General features: G+C 44.5%; 1 protein-coding gene across 1 annotated transcript; it reads right to left on the bottom strand.

The window, feature by feature from the left end:
* Window positions 1–17: 17 nt before the first annotated feature.
* Window positions 18–27,671, bottom strand: LOC137427508 (uncharacterized). The gene is made up of 4 exons (XM_068117049.2): window positions 27,406–27,671; window positions 20,984–21,052; window positions 17,526–17,669; window positions 18–4,008 (listed from the first exon to the last, which is right to left on the bottom strand). The coding sequence occupies exons 1-4, from the start codon at window positions 27,566–27,568 to the stop codon at window positions 2,942–2,944; spliced, it is 1,443 nt and encodes a 480-aa protein (XP_067973150.2). The 5' UTR covers window positions 27,569–27,671; the 3' UTR covers window positions 18–2,941.

Here is a 27,671-nt window from a genome sequence, read left to right as displayed (position 1 = left end):
TATTCTTCCCTTTGTCTGTGTTCAAGTCTGGTGTGAGAAACGTCCCGTTTTGGAATTTAGTTTACCGTCGCGTTTCTTCTTATTGGTATTACGTTTTAATAAACCTGTTTATTTTTGTACAATTTAAACCTGTTTATTTTTGTACAATTTAAACCTGTTTTTCGTTGGTTATTTTCTTTGCAGGCTTTGGGACTGCCGGTAAGACCCTTCATCTTCCCCTCCCGTTTCTTCCTCCGGCGCGTATAGTAAAATCCGCATTTGATCAGTCGCCTCGGAGTTAAAAGCTTGCTTTGGCTATTCGTGATCCCTGTGATGTTCACCTGGGTAATCAAATCACACAACAATATTAATGCCGAACACCGCTTATCACTGATCATGAACCATACACCGCTTCAATCCATCAACTTTCCATTCACGACATTGGGATTAAAGCGTTATGGTTATATTTCCTATAATATTATTATTATTACGAAAACAATAGTACTGAAACGATACACTACTGTATTAGAAATCTGGTCTTAATTTGTCCAAAGTGGAAGGTGAGGCATAACGCCTAAGGCCTATACCTACAGTATTGTTGGGAGAGACGTAATGCCGATGCTTTCGATATTTCATGGTCATTTCAACAATCGGTTTGTTTGTGTTTCACACAGAATGAAAAACGTAAAGGTAGAGCATGGCGATTGTGATATATGACAGGTTCGACGATACGTTTGGCATGAACGGCATATAAATCAAAATGGTAGAGTGTAAAGAGTCAGCCGTTGTACGCCGTAATGACATCAGAACATCAGACGTAATCACATCACCCTGTCATGTGACCAGATCCTCAGCTCTGATTGGTATACGTTTGAGGGGACATACATATACATACATACATACGGACAGACAAACACTGTTCGAGATGGCTCTAGAACTACCCCGGAAAAAAATAATCTTGGCATACATCATCAACTTCCAATGGTGGTATATCGGGCGATAATGATGATGTCATAGACAAAGTGGTATCCCAAGCATAATTGGTGGATTTGAAATCTTTATCCAAAATCTGAAACTTCATATATCTGATCTATGACGCGATGTGAGTGAAGAATTAAATTTACAACGTTCATAACCCATGCAATGAAACTGACATAATACAGTGCAATAATGATACGGGTATATGGGCCATAATAGCAGCGTGTTTAGTTAACGACGTTAACGATGTTTTTGTTCAGAATGAACACGTGAGGCGAGACAATGCGCTTTACGAGTGCCATTCATGTTTCATCATGTTTTACTGTCGCAGTTTTCCAGATTGTCTCATCTGTGCATAAATGAACACATTTTACCAATACTTCTCGACTTTGTACCCTCTAGGCAATTTTTTTTTTTTTCTTGTATACAAGATCGAGGCTCGTATAAGAACTAACATTAATCACAAAAAAAACAAGCTGACACATAAAACATAAGATAAAGGGAGAAAGTGCTTTTCTTATCACAAAATATGCAGGTTGCATCATAACCTGACTTGTGCTAGCACTTGTCTAATGGAAGACCTCTTATCCAACTGTTGTGAGGTTTCAAACCTGTCTGGTTCCATCTTGTAAGTTTGTCCAAGGACGTTTTCATTGCGAAAAGGCTGTGGCATTTCCTGCGGCAAACAATCGGGGTAACAATAGGTTCTCTATCAATCGTAACAATAGGAACAATGTTGTTTTGTGACAAACAATAGGTTCTCTTCCATCAGTAGCTGTGATATCGAGAATATTGCTTTGTGGATCCTTATTTCTGCAGCTTTCAATAAAGTGTTCCACGACTCAATATGTTGCGGTGAAGTCCAATCTTTTGTGGTATCGTTTGAACAGTGAACTACACAACTTGACTCCAGTCGATGTATCTTGCTGTAATTCTTAACAACATCTTCATTAACTCGTTTTCTCTTTTCTGTGTAAAGGAGGAAATGCTCTTCTTAATCTTGCATGCTTCTGCTTGAACAGTAAAGACGTGACTGGAATGTCTATTGGAAAACTTTCTTTGAATCGTTATCAGGCATCACTTCTGGTTCCGGTCTCTGAGCTGTGGATGTGTGATTTTTCGCCTCTGCATACAAACTTCCTCAAAGAGAAGATTTTTTGAGAAAAGATAAGACATTTTGAGACCTTTGGCACTATAGCAGCTAATTATTATATTGTTTACTTAATGTACTAGAATATAAAAAGGCTTTAAAACAGCAAAACAGTGTTGATTTATCTCAAGAGGGAATATTTTGATTTAATTTTTCCGAGTACTCAGTTTTGTTCTGCTTGTGTTTTTGTCCCTTTGTTGTTTTTCTATTCGACGGAGTCTTGGTCTTTCCCTGAGTGGTTATGTATCTCATCTCCTCTATTTTGTTGGCAAACTCCTTCCAGGTGATACTGCTCATCATTATAATTGTCTTCCTCCTCTTTATCTTGGTTCTTTCCTGTTCTTAATCCTGGTTCATTTACTGTTCTTAATCTTGGTCTTGTTGGTTGTTATCTCCATATGTGGGTTTTAGGAGGTGGGAGGATGTTCTCCCAGAACTCAAAATCTCCACCTCCTTTTTCGGTAAAGGATCATTCTTCAGCTGGTTCATGAATCCTTCTCCTTTACCGTTAATCCCCCATGCTTCATGTGTAGCGTACGCTTTGCATTGAAGGATGAGTTCCTTCTCCTCTAAATTCCAGCTCTGTTCATTTAATCTTCTCCAATTTGTCTGGAACCTAGAAATTGTTGGTTGTAGAACAGGCAACACCTTTTTAGCTTCTAGCTTTGGTGTAGAGCTCTGTCGTAGAGTGAGGCAGGGATCCCCTTCCTCATTGGAGAAGGTGCAGTCATTATCCTTTTCAGCACACATTCCGGCTGTCGGTGTGGCTGCACAGACCTAGGCCTCGGCCTACGAAGGGTCTGTGTCCCTTTATTCATTTTCTGTGACTGATTGTCATTGTTTCGCATATTTTGGTTGCAGCCACCATTTTGCTTTTCCCAAAGGGTCTCCTGTGTGAATACTTTGATGTCGACGCAAATGGGATGATTTAGAAAATGCCTTGCTGCACAATGAACACTGATAGGGCTTCTCCCCGGTATGAACCCTTTGATGTTTATGTAAGTATGATGAATTAGCAAATGCCTTGCTGCACAACGAACAGTAACAGGGTTTTTGTTCTGTGTGAATCTTTTGATGTTGGCGCAAGTATGTCGGAGTAGCAAATGCCTTTCTGCACAATGAACACTTGTACGGCTTCTCTCCTGAGTGAATCTTTTGATGTTGACGCAAACGTGATGAATCAGGAAATGCCTTGCCGCACAACGAGCACTGATAGGGCTTCTCTCCTGTGTGAATCTTTTGATGTCGTCGCAAGTGGGATGATTTAGCAAATGCCTTGCTGCACAACAAACACTGATAGGGCTTTTCTCCCGTATGAATCTTTTGATGTTGACGCAAACGTGATGAATCAGCAAATGCCTTGCTGCACAACAAACACTTGTGGGGCTTTTCCCCTGTGTGGAGCTTTTGATGTTTTCGCAAGTTTGATGAATTAGCAAAAGCCTTGCCGCACACTGAGCACAGATAAGGTTTTTCTCCTGTGTGACGTTTTTTATGTTGACGGAAATTTGATGAATTAGCAAATGCCTTGCTGCATAACGAACACTTGTACGGCTTCTCTCCAGTGTGTATACTTTGATGGTCAGACAAATGTGATGAATAAGCAAATCCCTTTGTGCACACAGAACATTTATATGGAGTCTCTCCCGTATGTATTCTTTGATGTCTATAAAAATATGATGAATTAGCAAATTCCTTGCTGCACACAGAACACTTGTGTGGTCTTCCACTCCCCTGGATATTCGTGAGGGGCTCTGTACAACGCTTACAACTGAGTGTGTAAGACACGCTGCCAGGTTTGTCAGTTTCTTGACAAGCCCCCCGAGTCGTGTGCTGATTGAAAACTTCTTTGTCAAACAACTGGGAACAGTTGGAACAAGAAATCAGTTTCATTTGTTTCTCTGAAAAGCAAAATCACAAAAAATCATTAATTCACACCAACTTTGCAAAATTGACAAAAATTTCACTCTAATTAAATTGAACATTTGCCACATATATACTCAATTAGATTGAACAGTCAAGATTCCAAAATGGATGAACTGTAGATCTTGCCAAATGAGTCAGGCAGTTACTGAACACACACAAACTATCTTATCAAAAGTTCCATCATTCCGGACAGTGAATAGCAATCAGAGGCTTGCTCCCACCAAGTGTTAATGCCTGTACCATCAGCTTCTCCTTGCTTCCCATGGCGGTTAACACACTTTGATCAAAATTCTGTTTAATTCATTCATTGGTCTACCCGTCCACAAACACAGAATGACTTTCATACCTTTTCCCATGACAATATCCAGAAAAGGGACGAAGGACAAAGAGGAACCGGCCCACTAAGGGGAACAACACTCTACAGTTATCAGGAACGCCTCTTCATGGTGGTTGTACCCCTCCCCCCTCCGCCCCTCCCCCCCTTGGTCTTGTTGGTCTCACGATCTGCCATGATCTTTCCTGGGAAAACGACATTTACAAGCTGGCCTCCAAAGCCAGTCGCCGACTGGGCATCCTCCGTCGTGCGAAGTCCTTCCTTGGCACACCTGAGCTCCTCACAACATACAAGGCTTTCATCCGCAGCTCAATGGAATACTGTTCCCCCCTCTGGGCCGGTGCTCCTGCCTCACACCTAGCTCGTCTTCACACTGTTGAAACCAAAGCTTTCAGAATCATTGGAATCTCCTGCGATGAAGTTAACTCCGGGGGCCTTTCACTCACTCACCGCAGGCAGATTGGTGGTCTTTCTGTCTTCCACCGACTCCTCTCCAGCCTTGCTCCCCCAGCTCTCTCTGTGCTCTGTCCCCCAAATATTCCTACAGGTCGCACAAGATCTGCCAGCAACCCTCTTATAGTTAAACTACCAAAATCTAGGCTCTCTGCTCACCTTCACTCTTTCATTCCCCTTTTCTCTCTCCCGCCTCTGGAACAAACTCCCACACTCCCTTCAATCCCACTCCTCCCTCCAGGTCTTTAAAACAGCTGTTCACCACCATCTCTTATCTTCCCCCATCCAAAACCTTGAACTTTTCTACCCCCACTAATTCACCCCAGATACACTTTTTTTGAAATTCCAACTTCTTTCCTGGAAGTCCTTGCAGTGTCCATATGTTTTATACCTCTCCCACCTCCCCCCAAGCCCTCCCCCTCCCAAATTTCTCTCGATGTCCCTGCTCTCAAATGTTGTGTTTGTGTCCTTCCCCCTCTCTCCCCATCTTCTCTACCGCTCCCCTTATTTTGTGTTTTATCAGGAAGAGTCCTGGTTGTTCCAAACTTCTTCCATTTAAGAATTATGGAGGCCACTGTGCTCTTGGGAACCTTCAATGCAGCAGAGATTTTTTGTAGGCTTCCCCAGATCTGTGCCTCGACACAATCCTGTCTCTGAGCTCTGCAGGCAGTTCCTTCGACCTCATGGCTTGGTTTTTGCTCTGATATGCATCGTCAGCTGTGAGACCTTATATAGACAGGTGTGTGCCTTTCCAAATCATGTCCAATCAATTGAATTTACCACTGTGGCTCCAATCAAGGCGCAGAAACATCTCAAAGATGATCGAGAGAAATGGGAGGCACCTGAGCTAAATTCCAAGTGTCATAGCAAAGGGTATGAATACTTATGTCAATGTGATATTTCAGTTTTTTCTTTTTAATAAATTTCCAAAACTTTCTAAAATACTGTTTTTTCTTTGTCATTACGGGGTATTGGGTGGAGATTGATGAGGGAAAAAATGAATTTAAACGATTTCAGCATAAGGCTGCAACATAACAAAATGTGAAAAAAGTGAAGGGGTCTGAATACTTTCCGAATGCACTGTAACTGATTTTGTGACTGTGACTCGAGTCACAAGTACTTTTTGTACTTGTGTGACTCAAGTACAAAACTTGAGTGACTCAAGTACTTTTTGTGACTCAGGTCTTCAATTGCAGTGATGCAAATGCCAGCTGTCTCACGTGAAGACCAATATCAACACAGAGCTTGGGGGAGGACCTCTTCTGTGATTTTTCGTAACACCCTCAACTGGATCCTGCTAACAATGACAAGTATGCAAATGCCTTTATAGTTGTAACAAAGGCTTTGATGCTTTACGCTTCAAAAAATGTGATGAAGTTGGCATTAGTCAACACATCACGGACTGCCTCTTGGTGCCAGATGTCACAAAAGATCGATGTGAGACCGTCAACGAGCACATTATTGCCGCACCTCCAAACATCTGCAGGGAGACCATCAGGCCTTGGGGCCTTACCTGCCTTTGTCCCACCAATTGCTTACAATACGTTTTCACATCAAGGGGGTACGGCAACTTCTACATTTACTGGACATTGGTTATGTGATTCAAACAAGTGATTCATCCAAGATGCAATATTCCCTGTCCATCAGATCAGACAGGTGTTTGAAATATCGCAGTACAATTCCATTGGGAACATCGAGAAACCACTGGAAGCGAGGTACAAATGTAGATTCATGCTCATATTCATCGTGTCTACTTGGGTGGGAGAGTTGTGGTATTTCAATGAGAAGGTACAGTGTATAAATTGTGGTGGACAGTATATATTTGTTTGGCTCTGGAGATATGAGCAGGTGGGAGAGCGACTACTCATGTGCAATGGTGATATTTATCTTTGGAATTTACGGTCCTTCAATAAGTTTGAAAAAGGAGCAGAAAAGGGAAATGAACGCACCGTCTCCTGTTTTTCACTTTTCCAGTGAACCTAAGGGCCCCTATATTTTACTTTACAGCATCTCAACTGATGCATAAGCAAACATCGTCATGGTCACATGCTGCTGTCGTAACTGATGTGGAAAGTCATCCCATCTGCTGGTACTCACAGAGACTAGTTTACCAATCCAGTTGCTCCAACGATTCATAGGTTCAATGGGCGTCGAAACAAACAATCAAATGTACACAAAAGGTCATGTGTCACTTTTTCAAATAAACATAATAGTTGTTTTTAATCACAATGAAATCATCTTCGGAGGGATCATGCAAAGTGGATTGAGAGTATCCCAAAGTGGTCACCCGGACCTTTATTTCAATCCAAAAAAACGCAGTCGGATTTGAAGATTCCTCCAGAGGTAAGCCAGACACAATAGGTGGGAAGTGACGGACAGTATTTTCGTAGCAAACTTGAAGACCGAGAAGGAACTGGAGGTTTAATGGACCCACTAGGACTGCATTGGGGAGCGAATGCGACTAAAGATTTCCAAAAAAAAAGAGCGAAGTAAAAAGAGAAAAAAGAATGGGGAAAAGGAAACAAATATAAAGGTATGTGGCCCAAGATGTCTTAGTTTCATCCATATTATTTTTGGCCTGTTTTTGTTTTCTTCATGTTGTTTTATTTGTTTTTTGATACCTTTTTTAATGTGCAAATGGACGAAGGTACCTAAGACACACAGTGGCTTTTGTGGCGGTTTTTGCTGGTGGGTGTTTTTTGATGTCACTTTAAAGATGATAACCTAAAATTTTGGTTGCACAAACAACACTCGTGTGGATTATTTTGATTTTCTTCAATAACTTAACACAACTTTTGCAATTGTCGTTGATAAACAAACCGCTAAGTTTGTCAACGTCCTGGCAAGAGATCTGGGTCACGTGCCGATTGAAATTAACTTCCATGGAGAACAACTTGGAACGGTTGGAACAAGAAACAATTTTCATTTTTACCTCCGCCACAAAAGGTGGATGGACGTTATGTTTTCACCCCTGTCTGTCCGTTTGTGAACAAAATATCTCAAAAAGTTGTGGACGGATTAGGACAAAATTTGGCAGAGATGTGGTGTATGTTACACCGACGAAATGATTAGATTTTGGTGAAGATCCGCATTCGGATCCGGCTACTAGAATTTTTAAAGCGATTCTTCACCATTGGGAGATAGGGCCAAAAACTATAAATAGCAGGATATCCCAAAGTTGTGGACGGAATTGGACGAAACTTGGTGAACCGGTTGGGCGTCTGACAAGGACAAATAGAGTCGATTTTGGTGAAGATCTGAATATGGATTCAGATATGATAATTATTTAATTTTTAAAGTCATTCTTCACCATTGGGAGATTGGGCCAAGAACTATACATAGCAGGATATCTCAAAAAGTTATGGGTAGATTTGGACGAAACCTGTTGGACAGGTTGTGTGTGTGATAAGGAAGAATCGATTCAATTTTGGTGAAGATCCGGATCCAGATCCAGCTAGTAGAATTTTTAAAGTGATTCTTCACCATTGGGAGATGGGGCCAAAAACGATGCATAGCAGGATATCTGAAAAAGTTGTGGACGGATTTGGACGAAATCTGGTGGACCGGTTGGATGTCTGACAAGGACGATTCGATTCGATTTTGGTGAAGATCTGAATATGGATTCGGATATGAGAATTATGTAATTTTTAAAGTGATTCTTCACCATTGGGAGATAGGACCAAAAACGGTACGTAGCAGGATATCTCAAAAAGTTATGGATGGATTTGGACTCAACTTGTTGGACAGGTTGTGTGTGTGTGACAAGGAAGAATCGATTCAATTTTGGTGAAGATCCGGATCCGGATCCAGCTCGTAGAATTTTTTATGCGATTCTTCACCATTGAACCCGGTGTGTACCCTGGTTAGAATAGGTACACCGTATCCCTGCATGTCGTAAGAGACGACTAAGAGGGTTGGCGTCAGGAAGGGCATCCGGCCATAAATACATTGCCTCAAAAAAGAGAACCATGACAATTACAACTACATATGGGCAGGGTACAGCCCGAAGTGGAGATCGGTTTCTGAGGTTTGGGACATGGAATGTAGGGACAATGACAGGGAGATCAGGAGAAGTGGTGGAAGTATTGATCAGAAGAAGAGTGGACGTATGTTGTGTGCAGGAGACGAGATGGAAGGGAAGTGGTGTGAGAATGGTGAAGGGTAGGCAGGGACAGAAATACAAGTTTGTGTGGCAAGGGTGCCCAGAGGGCATGAATGGTGTTGGTGTCCTGTTTTCTGAGGAGATTGTAGACAGTGTGGTGAGTGTGACTAGAGTGAGTGATAGGTTGATGATGGTGAAAATGATGATTGGAAGGCTCTTGGTGAACGTCATCTCGGGATATGCTCCGCAGGTTGGTCGGAGCGATGAAGAGAAGGACAAGTTCTGGTGTGCGATAGAGAAGCTGATGGAAAACGTGAAAGATGAGGAAGTTGTTGTGGTAGGAGGAGACCTAAATGGACATGTGGGAAGGAGTATGGATGGTTTTGAGGGAGTCCATGGGGGTTTTTTTTTTTTTTTTTGGTTTTTTTTGTATACAAGATCGAGGCTCGTGAAAGAGCGAACATTAATCACACAGAAAGACAAACCGACACATAAAACATATAACATCGGGAGCGGTAGACAAGATGGGGAGAGATGGGGAAGGACACAAACACAACATTTGAGAGCAGGGACCGAGAGACATGGAGACATCGAGAGATCTGAGAGAGGGCGAGGGCTTTGGGGGGGGGGGGCATGGGAAGGGGGCGGTGGGAGAGGTATAAAACATATGGACACTGCCAGGACTTCCAGGAAAGAAGTTGGAATTTCAAACAAGGTGGATCTGGGGTGAATTAGCGGGGGTAGAAAAGATCAAGGTTTTGGATGGGGGAAGATAAGAGATGGTGGTGAACAGCTGTTTTAAAGACCTGGAGGGAGGAGTGGGATTGAAGGGAGTGAGGGAGTTTGTTCCAGAGGCGGGAGAAAAGAGGAATGAAAGAGTGAAGGTGAGCAGAGAGCCGAGATTTCGGCAGTTTAACCATCAGAGGGTTGCTGGCAGATCTTGTGCGACCTGTAGGAATATTTGGGGGACAGAGCACAGAGAGAGCTGGGGGTGCAAGGCCGGAGAGGAGTCGGTAGAAGACAGAAAGACCACCTACCTGCCTGCGGTGAGTGAGTGAAAGGCCCTCAGAGATAGCTTCATCGCGGGAGATTCCAATAATTCTGAAAGCTTTGGTTTCAACAGCGTGAAGCCGAGCTAGGTGTGAGGCAGGAGCACCGGCCCATAGGGGAGAACAGTATTCCATTGAGCTGCGGATGAAAGCCTTGTATGTGGTGAGGAGCTCAGGTGTGCCGAGGAAGGACTTCGCACGACGGAGGATGCCCAGTCGGCGACTGGCTTTGGAGGCCAGCTTGGAAATGTGGTTTTCCCAAGAAAGATCATGGCAGATAGTGAGACCCAAAATCTTGAGCGACAGAACTTCTTGGAGAGGATTGTTGAGAAAGTAGATGGGAGGGTTGTCCAGTCGATCTTTTCGGAGAGACATAGTAAGAGTGTGAGATTTGTCAGGATTGAAAGACATGTTCCACTTGTTTGACCAGTCTGTGATTTTGTCCAGGTCTTCAGAGAGTGAGGAGGCAGCAGACTGCCGATCTGAGGGAAGAGGAATGGAGCGGCAGAGAGTGGAGTCATCAGCAAAGAGATAGAGAGGATTTTCGAGAGAGTCAGAGAGATCATTGATGAAGACCAGAAAAAGCACGGGGCCCAGAACACTGCCTTGGGGAACTCCAGCCTGAACAGGAAAAGGAGATGAGAGAAACCCATTCAGGGCCACACGTTGACGACGACTAGAGAGGAAGTCCGCCAGCCATGCGTGGAGATTTCCATGGATACCAAAGGAGGAGAGTTTGGTGAGCAGAGCGGGGTGCCAGACCGTGTCGAAGGCACGTGATATGTCGAGGGAGACAGCTCTAATTTCCTGTTTGGCATTGAGGACCTCCATCCATTGTTGAGACAGCAGAAGCAGCATGTCCAGAGTAGAGTGACCTGGTCTGAAACCAAATTGATGATCAGAGATCAAGCCATTGGAGAAGAGGAAAGATTTCATATCCGAAGCAATGATGGATTCCATGACTTTGCTGATAATTGGGAGAAGGCTGATTGGTCTGTAGTTGCTAGGATCTGTTTTTGCACCTTTTTTGTGCAAAGCGGTGATGTTGGCTGATTTCCAAGCAGATGGCAGTTGACCTTGAGCAAAAGAAAGGGTGAAGAGAACAGAGAGAGGGTGAGATAGAGCAGCAGAGCAGGATTTTAGGACCCGTGGGCTGATGCCGTCGGGTCCAGTTGCAGAATCAGAGTCGAGGGTTGACAGAAACTTTTCCACCTTGTCAGGAGGAAAGGACACGGAGTCCAGGAGCAGCAGGGTACGACTGGGTATGGTGGGTACAGAGAGGGATGGGTTTGGGACACAAGATTTAGAGGCAAACACAGAGTTGAGGCATTCAGCTTTTTCACGTGCGGAGTCAGCTGTGTAGCCGTTTGAGGTAAGGGAGGGGATGGAGGGGGAACAAACACCAGAAACGGATTTGACCAGACGCCACCAGGATTTGGAAGAGGGAGACAGATAAGAGAGTTCGGTCTTGAGAACGGAGAGATATTGTTTCCTGGCTCTCCTGAGGGTGGACACACACTTGTTTCGGGCTTTGTGAAAGGAAATGAGATTTCCTTCCGTTGGATTTGCTTTCCAGGAGACGAAGGCAAGTTGTTTCTGGGCAACAGCCTCACCACAAGATTCCGTGTACCATGGACGGGAGGAAGGGTATGACAACTGAAGACGAGATGGGATAAATCTGTGCATGAGAGAGAGCAATTTACTTTGGAAGAATTCCCAGGATGAGTTGATGTCAGAGGTGGTAGAGATGGGAGACCAGTCCAGATGATTGATGGCTGCTTGAAGACCGTGCCAGTTGGCCTGAGTGAAATGCCAGACTCGTCGACGCTGAGCAGGCTCCCTGAGGATGGTCAGAGAGATGTCCACTTTAACAAGGACATGATCAGATGATCCGATCGGAGCAGAAGAAGAGCAGCAGACATTTTCAGGGAAGTTAGTCATAACCAAGTCCAGAAGAGAAGATGTTCCGTTGACTGAGATCCGGGTCGGGAAATTGACAGATTGTGTCAGTCCCAGTGAGTCGCAGAAGTCCTTTGCTGAGGAGCCATGGCTGGTGAGAGAGGTACCCACACCCAGCCAACTGGCACGATGACAGTTGAAATCACCACAAATGAGGAAGAGAGAGTTGGGATGAGTAGATAGAAGTTGGTCCATATCATCAGACAGCGAGATGTAGATGGAGTCATCACTGTTTGGTGGACGGTACAACACACATATGAACAAGAGGTGGGAGCGAAGGGGAAGCCGTAGCCAGAGGTATTCCTGGGGGTGAGGTGGAGAGAGTGCAGTGCAGGGCGAGTGAGGAAGGGAGTTTTTGATAAAGATAGCAACCCCGCCTCCAGGACGAGGCTCAGGTCTATCATACCGGAGGAGGGAGTAGCCCGGGAGAGATACTATGGAATCAGAGACATCATAAAGGAGGAAAGTTTCTGTTAAGCAGATCACGTCTGGTTTGACAGAAGCAACCTGTATGGAGAGATCAGTTAAGTTTGAACGAAGGCCCCGGATGTTTGAGGTCCATACCGTTAATGAAGAGGAAGGGGGAGCATCAGATACAGAACAGGGGGGAGGAGGGGTAGGGTAAGATGTGGAAGAGGTGGAAGAGGTAGGGAGAGCTGTTGAAGGTGTGTCAGAGATTTCAGAATAGCTCGGAGAAAGGGAAGGATGGGGCGGACAAAAGGTTTGATGGTGATTGGGTGAGCCACAATGAGGTGTTATTTGGGGAGGGGGAAGAGCGAGGCAGAAGGTTGGGGGAGATGGAGGTGAGAGTTTGAAGGGGGAAGAAGCGGGGAGGACGCTTTGAGGAGGGGGAGTGAGAGGGGGGAAATTGAGAAGCAATGAGGGTGGGGAGATTTGAAGGGGAGGGGTGAGGGGGGAGTTTGGGAGGGAAGGGACGAGGGGAGGGATTTGAAAGGGATGGGATATGGGGGAGATTTGGAGGGGAGGGGTGAGGCAGGAGTCTAGGAGGGGAGGGGTGAGGCAGGAGTCTAGGAGGGGAGGGGCGAGGGGGCGTCTTGGCGGGGAGGGGTGAGGGGTAGTTTAGGAGGGAGGGGGCAAGGGGGGAGATTTGAAAGGGATGGGTTATGGGGAAGATTTGGAGGGGAGGGGTGAGATTGGATTTTTGAAAGTGTACGATTTATGGGAAACGAACATTTATTGCAAAATGGGTTTCTTGTGACCTTCGAGTTAAAAATACGTTTAAGGACGCTGGATGGAGGATGGAGTGCAGGAGAGTTTAGGGAATGTAGAAAAAAGGCACTGTAGGAGATGGATATTTTTTTTGGGATGAATTGATTTGGTGAGCAAGTCGAAAGCAGCCTTTTAAAGAAGAAGAAGAAAAAGGTGTTATAAAATATGACGGAATACATAACTTGAGGGGAAAGTGTAAACATTGAAGGTTAATGAGTGAAAACTATCTGGGGAAATGGGGGAGAAACACGTGGTCGAAGAACGAACGAACGAATAAGAATGAATAAACGAATGAGGACAGAGAAGGAAAATGTTTTTTTTTTTTTTTTTTTTTTTTTTTTGAGTTGAGATTTACACAAGGAAGTAGGCTATGGGTGAAAAGCCTGGGAATACAGAGAACGAAAGTTATTGGATCACAAAACGACGGACCGCTGAGAAAAACAAAGCCTCAAGGTTGTACAGTGCACACTGTACAAGGCCTCAAGACACTACACGAATTAACACGATTTTCAATACAGGTATGAAAGATTTGCACCGAAAAATCTTCGTCGGGACACAATATACGTACAACACCATAAATAAATACAGATTTTAACGAAAATACAAATGGGAACAATCACTTAACTTCGATTTCAAATCGTTCGCGACGCGGCAAAGGCCTTGCTCGCGACACGGCAAACAGACGATCAATTTATGAAAGATAAACACCGAGAAACAACCAAAGTTGCACACAATAACTTCACACACCGAAAGATAAATACAGTTTCGACAAAATACAATTGTGACCAGACAACTTCGAAAAACGTGGAGACCGTGTGCGGGTTACGGATATGGTGTGAGAAATGGAGAAGGTGAAAGGATTTTGGAGTTTGCTGATGGAGCTGATTTGTTGATTTGTAATACTCAGTTCCAGAAAGAGGATAATAAGCTTGTTACATACACGTCAGGTGGGTCGACGACAACCGTTGACTACCTGATGGTGCGTAGGCGAGATAGGGGGCACCTCCGGGACACAAAGGTGATCCCGGGGGAGGAGGCTGTTTCACAGCACCACTTGGTTGTCTGCGACATAAGGGTGAAAGGTGCGAGGAGAGCTCGGCGGGTGAAGTACCAACCGAGAATGAAGGTGTGGAGGTTGAAAGAGGTGACAGTAACGGAGGCATTAAAAGAGAGGCTGAGTAGGGTAGAGGATGATGTGGTTGAGCTTGAACGTGGTTGGATGTCGATGAAAGATAGTCTGTTGGGAGCCGTTGGTGAGGTATGTGGATGGACAAAAGGACCACCGAGGCACTCGGAAATATGGTGGTGGGATGAGGAAGTTGGAAAGAGGATTGACGAGAAGAGGAAGGAGTTCAAGGAGTGGCAGAAGGCGAAGGGTACGGGAGCAGAAAAAGCAGAGCATGAAAGTTATAAGGCAGCCAAGAAGGCTGCAAAGAAAGAGGTAGCAAAGTCGCAGGAGGCATGTAGGAAAATGGTCGGAGAACGCTTGGATTCAGAAGAGGGTCAGAGAGCGGTATTCAGGATTGCAAAGCAGATAGCGAAAGAGAGGTGTGATGTGATGGGGGTGAGTTGCTTGAAGGATGAAGTGGGACAAATCGTTGTGGACCCAGATGGAATTAAAGGAAGATGGAAAAGATATATGGAAATGCTGTTGAATACAGAAAATGAATGGGATGGCAACATAGAGACTAACCCAGTTTTAGGACCGGCAGAGAAGATAACTGAGAAGGAAGTTGAGGAAGCGATAAAAGCAATGAAGAGTAGAAAAGCGGGAGGGCCGACGGGAGTTGTGGGCGATATGTTGAAGGCAGCAGGAAGTTGGGGTGTGAAGAGAATGACAGAGGTCTGTAATCTGGTGGTGAAAGAAGGCCGCATTCCAGTGGATTAGGAACTGAGTACCGTCGTCCCTCTATACAAGGGGAAAGGTGACCCTCTGGAGTGTGGCTCGTACCCAGCGATAAAGTTATTGGAGCATGGAATGAAGGTATTGGAAAAGGTGTTGGAGAGGAGGATAAGGAAGAAGGTGAAGATTGACGAAATGCAGTTTGGAATTATGCCAGGAAGAGGACCGACAGACGCGCTCTTTATTGTGAGGCAGTTGCAAGATAAGTACATGGAGAAGAGGAAGAAGTTGTTTCTTGGGTTTGTTGATCTGGAGAAAGCATTCGATAGGGTTCCACACGAAGTATTGACATGGGCATTGAGGAAGTTAGAAGTGGAGGAATGGTTGATCAGAGTAGTGATGGCAATGTACAAAAGAGCGCGCACAGCTGTAAGGACGAAGGACGGGAACAGTGGTGAGTTTGAGGTGAAGGTGGGAGTGCATCAGGGGTCGGTACTAAGTCCACTACTATTTGTAGCTGTGATGGAGGTGCTGGCTCAGAACATAAAGGAGGGTTTACCATGGGAGTTGTTGTATGCAGATGATCTGGTGTTGATTGCGGAAAGTATGGATGGACTGAAGGAAAAGATGAACAAGTGGAAGGAATGTATGGAGACAAAAGGTCTGAAGGTGAATATAGGAAAGATGAAGGTGATGGCAAGTGGTAAAGCATGTGGTGAGGTGGAAAGAACTGGGAAGTGGCCCTGTGCTGTGGCAAGGAAGGGTGTCGGAGTGAACTCCATTCAATGTACAATGTGCGCTGAGTGGGTTCATCAAAAATGTAGTGGTCTGAGAGGGTCATTAACCAGTGTGGCAGCTACATTCAAATGTAAGGTGTGCACAGAGGGAGCTGCAGATGGAGGAAATGTTGAGTTGGATCTTGGAGACGGCGTGAAGCTCGAAGGTGTGAAAACATTTTGTTACCTCGGAGACATGCTGAATGGAGAAGGTGGATCAGACTCGGCAACGGTTACTCGAGTGAGATGTGCATGGAAGAAGTTTCGGGAACTGAGTGGCGTGCTGGTGAGGAGGGGAGTGTCGTTGAAGCTGAAGGGAAAGGTGTATGCTGCATGTGTGAGAAGTGTTATGATTTATGGGAGCGAGACATGGGTAATGAACGTAGAGCAGCAACGAAGGCTGGAAAGGGTGGAAATGCGAATGGTTCGGTGGATGTGTGGAGTATCGTTGAGAGAGAGGAAGACAAATGATGAATTGCGAAAGATGATGGGAATAGAGCCTGTGATTGATGCTGTGAAGAGGAACAGGTTCAGATGGTTTGGTCATGTGTTGAGGAAGGATGAAAGTGACTGGTTGAGAAGAGTGATGGAAATGAATGTAGAAGGAAGTAGAGGACGGGGAAGACCGAGAAAGACTTGGCTAAAGATGGTGGAAGAAGAAATGCGGGCAAGGGAGTTAACAAGGAGAGATGCAGAAAATAGGGCAAAATGGAGAACATTGTCATGGGGACCGCAAGGCTAACCCCCGCTCTCGCAGGGAAAATGGCCTTAAAATGCATGTTGTATTCTTCAGCATTGAGTGATAAGGCCAACCAGGCAGAGGTATGCTTTCTACTGAGTGCCGTTCTAGTTTTTCTCTGCAAAGGCCATTCAAAAAACATCAATCATGAGACTTGGCACTCTCATTCTAGTTTGATTGAGTACTGGGTCTTAAGTCTGTATGACTGTAATGATGGAAGCTGCATATTAATCGTTTTTAAAAATGGCAGAGTTTTAGATGTAACATTCAACTCTACAGGAACCCATGAACATTCTTACTTCCAGCGTTTCCTTCCCTCCTGCCTCTTCTCTTTTCCTGTCCGTTCATCCACTTGCTTACTGTCTCCATCTCTTGCCCCACTGTCAGTCTGTTGCCCTTTTAACCTCCGTCACCTCGGTCACAACGACCATGGGCCTTAATCTTGAATAAAAAAAAGCCATTGCGTTTTGATTTTTATGGACGACATACATTTATGGATTTCACCTAGAAATGCAGAGGTTGCACAGGAATGTCCAAAAAATCGTAGTCGAGTAAAATGTCGTGTAAAATCACTCGAGCGTCTCACGATTAAGGTGTACGTGAATGCAATGTTGTGGAACTTGGTCAAATGATCCCAAACGGATTGCAACCGGATTGTGTAGCATTTGCAACAATCTTGAATGCACCTTTCATGTCGAATGATTTGATTCACAAGTTTGACTTTCCCTTGTCACAGTAACCTCAACTGATGCTTGTCTTGGTTAAATTTCAAACTTAACAGCTTGCAATTATGCAACAGAGTCTTTGTAAATGTGTATGCTCAAAATCCCATTAAAAGAGCAAATGGGGTTTTCATTTTACAGCTTACATCAAAGAGCCTTAATCGGCACACAAAGACAAAATACATCCTTCGTTTAGCAGGATTTATAATTTCATCATCATATCATAAAGAGAACAAACTAAACGAGTAAAGTTGTGTAGTATGTTCAGTGTGCGGCTCCACTTACTTTTTAGCGGCTGCACAGCATTGCTGGGCTCCCTCGGAGGAGAGTCACATGGCTCTTGCTTTATGTGCCGATTACTCAAAGCATCCTCGGAAGTCTGAAGAACATCATCTTGAAAATGTTCTGTTTTCAATTGATGTACTTCACCTGCAAACGATGTGCTAATCAGTTCATGGGTTGAAGGTACAACTGAGTACATCCAAAAACATCCAAAAGCAAGTAAAAAAAATCACCACCTGGCCACCCTCCAAAACTAGATGGTATTCACAGAATATTTACCCTGCACAGTCAACTTGGTGCTCAACTCTTCTGTTTTTGAAGGTTTTTCTGTTTTTATTTGATCCAAAATGGCTGCCAGACCACGTGAGCGATTACATCATAAATTTATATTCTCTAATATAATTGTTGTGTATATCACGCTCAAGACATTTCAAACTGATCAGACTAAGCGTTGTCCCTGTCGAATTATGGCATCATAATTACGGCACCAATGACGTCATCATTAACAACACCTATTCCCCATATGGAGTTCTTTACAATGAGCCACCTTTCAATTTTTCCATGGAGGAGTTTCAGAGATATAGAGGTGCAAAGTTTTTCCAAGATGGCGCCTGTACCACGTGTCCTATGACGTCATAATTAACATTAAAATATTCTACAGGAGGAGACGCTCATATGGTGAAAATTGTGTCCATCGGACCAATAGTTGCAGAATTTTTTTTTCATAGTGATCGGATCAAGCGTTATACTTGTCGAATTATGACGTCATAACAAAGGCACTGATGACATCATCATCAACATATCTTATTCGCCATGGGGAGTACTTGGCAATGAGCCAAGTTTAAATTTTTTCCATTGAGCAGTTTTGGGGATATAGAGGTATAATGTTTTTTCCAAGATGGCGTCAGTACATGTGAATATACAGGCGGAGATAAAATATACAGGCGGCACTCCTATGATAAAATTTTGTGTCAATTGGACGAATGGCTGCCGAGAAAATTAATTTTTTAAATGCAGACACGCATGCCACATGTACGGACACAACCGAATGCCTAACCATGCTTTTCGCTTCACGAGCGCAGGGTAACAATACCAGCAATAATTAAATAATGAGTGAAAACAAATGTGTCACCTTCAATCTATTCAAAGTTGGCAAAATTCAAAACACGCTTTAGCCTGGTTTAACCAATCTTACTATAATTCACCAAATGTCCGTCTGTCCGTTCGAAGGTACCGCAAAAACGGCTCAACCGATCGCAACGATATTTTGGGTGGGTATTGCTGGGACCCCTGAGAGTAAAATAGGCGTTATTGCTGGGACCAATTTTTCCAAGTTTTCCAATTTTCCAGTTTTTCCAAACACGATGGAATAATATTTACCAATATGAACAGTGATGTGGCTTTTGTTGAAATTCTACAAATACTGTTTATTCTACGTACCAGGAGAGAGTAGATCGACTCCTGACGAACTCTTCCTATATAAACGTGCGGCTCCGAAGTAACATGGCAGCGTGTGCAAAGCGACTGAGAAACAGGTGTAGCGGCCGCTTCCGTGTTACAGATTCGGCATGCACTCTTCACACATAAACGTGCGACTGAGAAAGACGTGTAGCGGCCGCTTCCGTTTTGCAGAATTCAATCTTTTTTCAAAATGGGCGCCATGTACTGTTTAGATTTTGATGATTTGCTTGTGATATGATTCAACGGATGTTTATATGAATCGTTTAAAATAAAAAAGCCTTCAATTTCTGATATTTTTCATTTTCATTTGGGCCTCCCAATTGAAGCCCCACCCATAGGGTGGGTACCGTTGCTTGCAACTGAAAATGCATCGTCTTTATTTCAACATTTAACGGGGGAGATAAGGAAGAGAATCCAATCTATAACCGCATGTGTATGCTTTACATTACCCCATTGTATATAATATTGTCATGTCTGAGGTCAAGAGCGTGATATTCCCCAGGGTCAAAGGTCTTATGGATGCATCCACGGATTTTCGAAACGGTGCCATACTACGTTCAGTTATTCGACAACTTTAGTGTTCCGCAAGGCCGCCAAAATAAACCAAAATTGACGGCAACATGCACAGGGGGCAGATGGATCGAACACGTTTTTTACCTTTTAAAAAGGTTTATTTATAATGAATATGGGGAAAAAGGTGGACCGGACGAGCAGTTCGGAACGAGCCATGCGAATCAAAAATAAAACACAAAGAGGGAGAAGGGAATATGCACTCTGCGCCACAGATCACACTTGTACAAACATTCAAATTGCAGGTGAGGACTTTTCTTTGGCGATGAGTGGAATGGAAGGCAACGGGGCAGCTCAAGAACATGAAGCTGTTTTGGAGAGCCGTCCTCCGGAAGCAAAGACGAAACAGAGCGCTGCAGATGAAGCGAGCCAAGGACATAGTTAGTCAGCACCGAAGTAAGCCAAGGATAAAGTGAGCCAGTGACAAAACTAAATGCAAGTCGAAACCTGCCTTTCCTCCCCCAACCCCCAAGTCCCATTACCAAACGCTAGTCAAGAACCCTCCCCCTTCCACTCACGTCCCCCAACCAAATGCAAATTGAGAACCCCCTGCCCCCCCCCCCCCCCAGGTCACCCTACCAAGCTCAAGTTGGGGACCCCTCCCTTTTTTCCCTCTCAGGTCCCCCTACCCAAATGCCAGTCGAGAAGACCCCCTCTCCCTCCCCACCTCACTCCCCTATCCTCCTCATTCCCCCTATCCCTCTCCTCTCCTCTCTTTCTCTCGCTCCCCCCCCCCCCCCCATCCCTCCTCGCACCCCTTCCCTCCCAGAGTGTAACAAATCTTTCAGGTGAGGTATTAGCATTGTGCTGTGCCCGTCAGTCAGTCAGTCAGTGAGTGAGTCAGTCAGTTAGTATGTAAACACTCGGATCTTCTCCGAAACAACACACACACACAAATGAAATACACGTCCCAGGGGATCAAATGGACGGGAATAGAGGGGGCACAGAGCAAACTATTTTATTGTGGCCCGTTTTGGTGCCGCAAGTCCACTGGCATCTGCATTCCTTGATGGATTGATGCAGGAGGTGGACAGTGAACCGTGGTCATGCGGGTTGGAGTGGCAAAGGGCGAAGTGTGGCTCGGGGCAGCAGACAAGAGGATAGCAGTAAGGAGGTGGCGTTAACGCATTCTCTCTTCCACCTGTCCTCATCTGGTCTGCTGAATCACCGCCCTGTGACGTCAATATTTCTCGCCCACTCAGCACTCATTGGTCGTTTCCCAAGCTCAAACCCAACCCCTAAGCTTCTCGGCTCCACAGAACATTCCAGACCTTTCACAAGGCTTGGTCCACAAAATACCTGTGCCTGAACTCTCGCCTTGGTCCACAAAACATAAATTAAGGAGATAACTGCTCTAATTGATGTATTTTAACCCCTATAAGTAACTCCCGCAACATTATGTTAGAGTAGAATGTAGGTGTGATTCAGACCTTTGACTTGCGAAGCCAAAACATCCACAAACTCATAGTCAGACTCTACCTTCACCTTCATGATAAAATCTGCAAACACACGAGGACATGAAAAACGTCAGCAAAACATTTCTTCTAAAAAACACATCACAAGGTTTGCAGCAACTGCTACTATTAACACTCTTCATGATTATAACTATGAACGAAACATCCGTTCCATACGAGAGTGGCCGGGTGGTGGGGGTGGGGGAGAATATTTGAGAACATTTTTTATTTTTAATGACAACATCCAGTTTCCAAGTTATTCTGTCCAGCAGTGCAGGAGTAAATTACCAGGATTTTTCATGGATATTTTTTTTTCTGCTAATACATAACATAAACTGCCTGGACATGTAATACACTCTCCCACCAAACAGGGGTGCCAGCATGCAACCCCCACCCGCCCCCACTGAACCATTCTTTCCTGTCGTAAACTCTCCCTTCCCAGGAACACCTCGAGTTCAGTCAACAAATTTCAACTCGTTCTGTCCAGCGGTTTAGGAGTGCATGCCAATCGAACATACAAACACACAAATCTTGAAACAACAAACTTATGGTTTGATATTTCCACAATGTGATACTTTCTTCTGGAACACACTGTACATATATTGAGATACGGCAGTACTCCATATGTAGGTATGCGACGGTAAAATAAAGGCCACCCCATAAAAGCCATACCTTTCATTCTCAAATGAGCAAAGATTGCATACCCTTGCCCGGACTTCTTGTGTGTGGTTTTGTTTGTGGTTTTGTTGTTTGTTGTTTGTGGTTTTGTTGTGTGTGGTTTTGTTGTTTGTGGTTTTATAGTACATACAGTGCCTTTAGAAAGTATTCACACCCCTTGACTTTTTCACATTTTTGTGTTACAGTCTGAATTTAAAATTGATTAAATTTTCTAAAAATTGTCACTGATCCACACAAAATACTCCATAATGTAAAAGTGGATATTTTTTTATTTTTTAGAATTTTTTTTACAAAATAATTAAAAATGAAGTACTGAAATATCAAATTTACATAAGTATTCAACCCTCTGAGTCAATACATCATAGAACCACCTTTGGCAGCGATTATAGCTTTGAGTCTTCTTGGGTATGTCTGTATCAGCTTTGCACATCTGGATTTGGGGAGCTTCTCCCATTCGGCCTTGCAGATTTGCTCAGGCTCTATCAAGTTTGATGGGGGAGATGTGGTGAACAGCAAACTTCAAGTCTTTCCACAGATTCTCAATGGGATTCAAGTCTGGGCTTTCGCTGGGCCACTCAAGGACTTTCACGTTCTTGTTCCGAAGCCATTCCAATGTTGCTTTGGCTGTATGCTTGGGGTCATTGTCCTGTTGCAGCGTAAATCTTCGCCGCAGTCTAAGGTCTTTTGCACTCTGAAGAAGGTTATCCTCTAGGATTTGCCTGTATTTGGCTCCGTTCATTATTATTTCTATCCTTACAAGTCTCCCAGTCCCTGCTGCTGAAAACATCCCCAAAGCATGATGCTATGCTTCACGGTAGGGATGGTGTTAGATGAGTGATGAGCTGTGCTCAATTTCCGCCAGACCTAGAACTTTGCATTCAGGCTTTGCTCAGTTTTCCTCTTGCTCTCATAGTCTTTCAAGTGTCTTTTTGCAAACTCCAGGTGTGCTATCATGTGCCTTTTTTTCATGAGCGGTTTCCGTCTGGCCACTCTCCCATAAAGCCTAGATTTGTGAAGTGCGGCAGAGACTGTCGTCCTTCCGGCAGGTTCTCCCATCTCAGCCAAGGAACTCTTGAGTTCTGTCAAAGTTGTCATTTGGTTCCTGGTCACCTCTCTGACCAAAGTGTTTCTTGCCCGGCTGCTCAGTTTGTTTGGACGGCCAGCTCTAGAAAGTCTGGGTAGTTCCATATTCTTTCCATTTCCATAATGGTTGAATTCAATGACCTGATATGCAAATCCTCTTGAAATTTCAAGTCAATCAGATGAAAATTGAGGATTTTAGAAATTCCACCCAAGTTATTGACCTTTGGCCTATGTTGTCCTTGTGGCATATATTGACCTCAAACTATATTGGGCGTTGAATTAATTGACCAAGTATGCAAATCCTCTTCAAATTTCAAGTCAATCGGATGAAAATTGATTATTTTAGAATTCGACAACATTGTTGACCTTTGGCCTATGTTGACCGTTTGACCTCAAAATCAACAGACGTTTTCCTTATGACCAACTCTACCATTTGGTCAAGGTTCGTGAAGAGTGGTTTAAAATTGTGACCTGTAAGTGATTGACAAACAAACAGATAAACAAGAAGACGGCATGCAGAGCACGATACTTGCAAAGTCCACCCCCCTCAAAAAAAATGTTGCCATGGATACATCAAATTGTCCATTTCATTAATATTAAAATTGACAATATTCATCAAAGCTCAGGTAAATCGGATGAAAATTGATTATTTTTCAAATGAAAATTGATGATTTTAGAATTTGACCTTAGGTCGACCTTTGACCTCAAAAATAGGTCGTTTCCAATTCAGTGACGTGCTATGCAATCGCTCTTTAGGTTGATCAGGTTGATCGGAATTCGACCTTGAGTTGACCTTTGACCTTTTGACCTCAAAAATAGTTGCTTTCCCAAATCAGTCATGCACTGTGCAATTGCTGTTTTCTTTTTCAAGTTCATAGGATAAACATTGACTATTTTGCAGATGAAAATTGATGATTTTAGAAGGTTGACCTTGAGTTGACCTTTGACCTCAAAAATAGTTGCTTTCCCAATTCAGTGGGAAAGCCCAATACGCAAATCCTATTCACCTTTCATGTCAAGGGGATGAAAAATGACTTCAGAAAGTTGACCCGCAAGATGACCTTTGACCTCAAAAACAATGGGATTCTCAGCCGTGACTACCTCTATGACTTCCATGAGGATCGGATTAGAATTGTGACCTGTAGGCACTGGCGTAGCGAGGGTGGGGGTGGGGGGGGGCGAAAGGGGCGGTCGCCCAGAGCGGCACTTTTGGGGGGCGGCAAATTTGTTATTTTGCATCTATCATTTATCGACAATTCGTACCATTTTGCCGCGGCGCACGAAAGCGCAAGGGAAGGGAGGAGTTAAACTGTGCAAATGGCCCCACCCTCCGTTTGCTGACGAATCGGTGCAGCCAACGATATCCCCGAGGGGCGGGAAAACGGAGCGCGTGGCTTGCCAGGAAACTCAGCGGACGAGGCGGTCGCGCTCATTGTAGTTCGCTGTTCACACCTCATTAGTGTTTGCAGCTCATTTGTACAGGTGAGAAAGGTATAAGAACAAAAAAGCAGAATTTATTCGCATGATTTTTAAAGGTTGAAAATTAATTTTCTTTATTTTTTTCAAATCCCATCGGATAAAACACTATCTATTTATTACGTAAGCAAAAATGGTAGAATTTCCCTTTAGAAGGCCCAGGGGTGGCGAGCTGATGCGACATGGCGCTTCACGGAAGGGAGAAGCCACATGACTTCAGGGTCTTGCTGCTGATCGCCATCTTAGCAAAATCTTGAGAAGTCGTACTTTTAAAAGTATCCTTCCCCCCAGTGTCAGGATTCTCTTGTGATCGATAAGTTATCATCATCATGGAGCTCTCGTTCTCTCTGCCTCCCTCTTTGCAGGGTTAGCATGCTGAGGTTGCTTCTGCAGCCGTTTTTCTTCTCTTCTTAGCTCACATGGAACGACGTTCGGAGGAGCTTATGCGATGGAGCGTTGTCTGTCCATCAGTCAGTCCATCCGTCCGTCAGTAAGTCCGTTCATCAGTCAGTCCATCAGTCAGTCTGTCAGCCAGTACGCCAGTCAGTCCGTCAGTCAGTCAGTCCATCAGTCAGTCAATTCATCAGTCACAGTCCATCAGTCAGTCCATCAGTCAGTCCATCAGTGAGTCCATCAGTCAGTCAGTCCATCAGTCTATCAGTCTATCAGTCCATCCGTCAGTCCATCAGTCCGTCAGTTAGTTAGTCAGTCCATCCGTCAGTTCATCCGTCCGTCAGTCCATCAGTCAGTCAGTCAATCAGTCAGTCAATCAGTCAGTCAGTCCGTCTGCCTGTAAACACTTGAAACTTCTTCTCCGAAACCGCTGATGGGATTGCGACCAGATTTGGCACAAATTATATTTGTTGTGTTGTGACTAAAGTTTGTTCACGGCATTAAAGGAATCGGGGTCTAAGGGGGCTTACCGGGTGTCAAAGTGGAGCCAGGTTTGACCCACAAAATAGGAATTTGCTTTTTCCTCTGAAGGAACCAGGAACCAAGAAACGACACATACAATTTCGATTAAACTTTGATTTATGACAGAGATCTGTAATCTGGTGGTGAAAGAAGGCCGCATTCCAGTGGATTGGGAACTGAGTACCCTCGTCCCTCTATACAAGGGGAAAGGTGACCCTCTGGAGTGTGGCTCGTACCGAGCGATAAATTTATTGGAACATGAAATGAAGGTATTGGAAAGGGTGTTGGAGAGGAGGATAAGGAAGAAGGTGAAGATCGACGAAATGCAGTTTGGATTTATGCCAGGAAGAGGAATGACAGACGTGCTCTTTATTGTGAGGCAGTTGCAGGAGAAGTACATGGAGAAGAGGAAGAAGTTGTTTCTTGGGTTTGTTGATCTGGAGAAAGCATTCGATAGGGTTCCACGTGAAGTATTGACATGGGCATTGAGGAAGTTAGGAGTGAAGGAATGGTTGATCAGAGTAGTGATGGCAATGTACAAAAGAGCGCGCACAGCTTTAAGGACGAAGGACGGGAACAGTGGTGAGTTTGAGGTGAAGGTGGGAGTGCATCAGGGGTCGGTACCAAGTCCACTACTATTTGTAGCTGTGATGGAGGTGCTGGCTCAGAACGTAAAGGAGGGTTTACCGTGGAAGTTGTTGTATGCAGATGATCTGGTGTTGATTGCGGAAAGTATGGATGGACTGAAGGAAAAGATGAACAAGTGGAAGGAATGTATGGAGACAAAAGGTCTGAAGGTGAATATAGGAAAGACGAAGGTGATGGCAAGTGGTAAAGCATGTGGTGAGGTGGAAAGAACTGGGAAGTGGCCCTGTGCTGTGTGCAGGAAGGGTGTCGGAGTGAACTCCATTCAATGTACAATGTGCGCTGAGTGGGTTCATCAAAAATGTAGTGAAGCTGGAAGACGGCGTGAAGCTGGAAGGTGTGAAAACATTTTGCTATGTCGGAGACATGCTGAATGGAGAAGGTGGATCAGACTCGGCAACGGTTGCTAGAGTGAGATGTGCATGGAAGACGTTTCGGGAACTGAGTGGCGTGCTGATGAGGAGGGGAGTGTCGTTGAAGCTGAAGGGAAAGGTGTATGCTGCATGTGTGAGAAGTGTTATGATTTATGGGAGCGAGACATGGGTAATGAACGTAGAGCAGCAACGAAGGCTGGAAAGGGTGGAAATGCGAATGGTTCGACGGATGTGCAGAGTATCGTTGAGAGGAAGACAAATGATGAATTGCGAAGATGATGGGAATCGAGCCTGTGATTGATGTTGTGAAGAGGAACAGGTTGAGATGGTTTGGTCATGTGTTGAGGAAGGATGAAAGTGACTGGTTGAAAAGAGTGATGGAAATGAATGTAGAAGGAAGTGGAGGACGGGGAAGAAAGACTTGGCTAAAGATGGTGGAAGAAGAAATGCGGGCAAGGGGGTTAACAAGGAGAGATGCAGAAAATAGGGCAAAATGGAGAAGATTGTCATGGGGACCGCAAGGCTAACCCCCGCTCTAGCAGGGAAAATGGCCTTAAAATGCCTGTTGTTGTGTTGTTTGTTTACCACAACCTTCATCACCCGTGATGTACCAAAGTTTGTTCATGGTATTTTTTTAAAATCTGCCCCCTTGGAGGGTCTACGGGGGGTCAAAGTGGGTCTCGCCCCGAGCAATCTTTTGACAAAATATTTTGAACGACACACTAAAGCAATTTGACATGTCGCCCCGAGCGTCATTTTTCCTTGAAAAGCCAATACCTGTAGGAGGAGATCGACAAACAAATAAACAGACAGAATAATAAAGTCGACCGACCAATATACTTGAAAAATCTTCGATTTTCGCAAGTACTTAAACTTTTCTCTAAAGAGTCTGATCAACGATGGACACATTTCCAGGTACTTTGTTGATGGTGTTTCGGTCACTTGGTTCCCCCTGGTGGAATCTTGTCGTCAGTACGACCTGGAATCGCTGAGGGATGTTTGAAGATCATTTAAACATCACTTTGAATAACCATCGACTTTTTGTTTCCCGTCATGCTCCATTTGAAACTCCTATTTGAATCGTTCGGGTTCTCGTTGCGAATGAAAAACAAATGAAGCTTCGTTCATTCTCGAAACGAACATGGAGCTGTCAAAACTCCTCATGAAGTTTAAAATGTCTTTCTTTATAAAATAACCGAAACATTTACCGATTGACTCGGCACGTACCGGGAATGGAGGGTTCACCCTCGGGTGGAGCGACCCCGGACCCGCGGTCTGACCCCTGGACCCGCGATCTCCGGGACACCTCGTAGTCGTTTCCTCCATCGGAACCGCTCGTGGATCCCGGGGGGTTCGCTCTGTGATCTTCACCGGAGAGATCTCGGTTCATGATGCACCGGACGGTAGAGTAGAGACTAGAGTACAGTACAAGTACAACCAGGATTCCAAGTCCAACCCCGAATCCAAATACACCACCCAGTGCGATCTCCTCA

The sequence above is a fragment of the Myxine glutinosa genome, chromosome 5 (assembly GCF_964187855.1).
Source record: "Myxine glutinosa chromosome 5, kmMyxGlut1.1, whole genome shotgun sequence".
NCBI classification, from domain to species: Eukaryota; Metazoa; Chordata; class Myxini; order Myxiniformes; family Myxinidae; genus Myxine; species Myxine glutinosa.
Note: the sequence above shows the minus strand (reverse complement) of the source record. Positions and strands in the feature narration are given on the sequence as shown.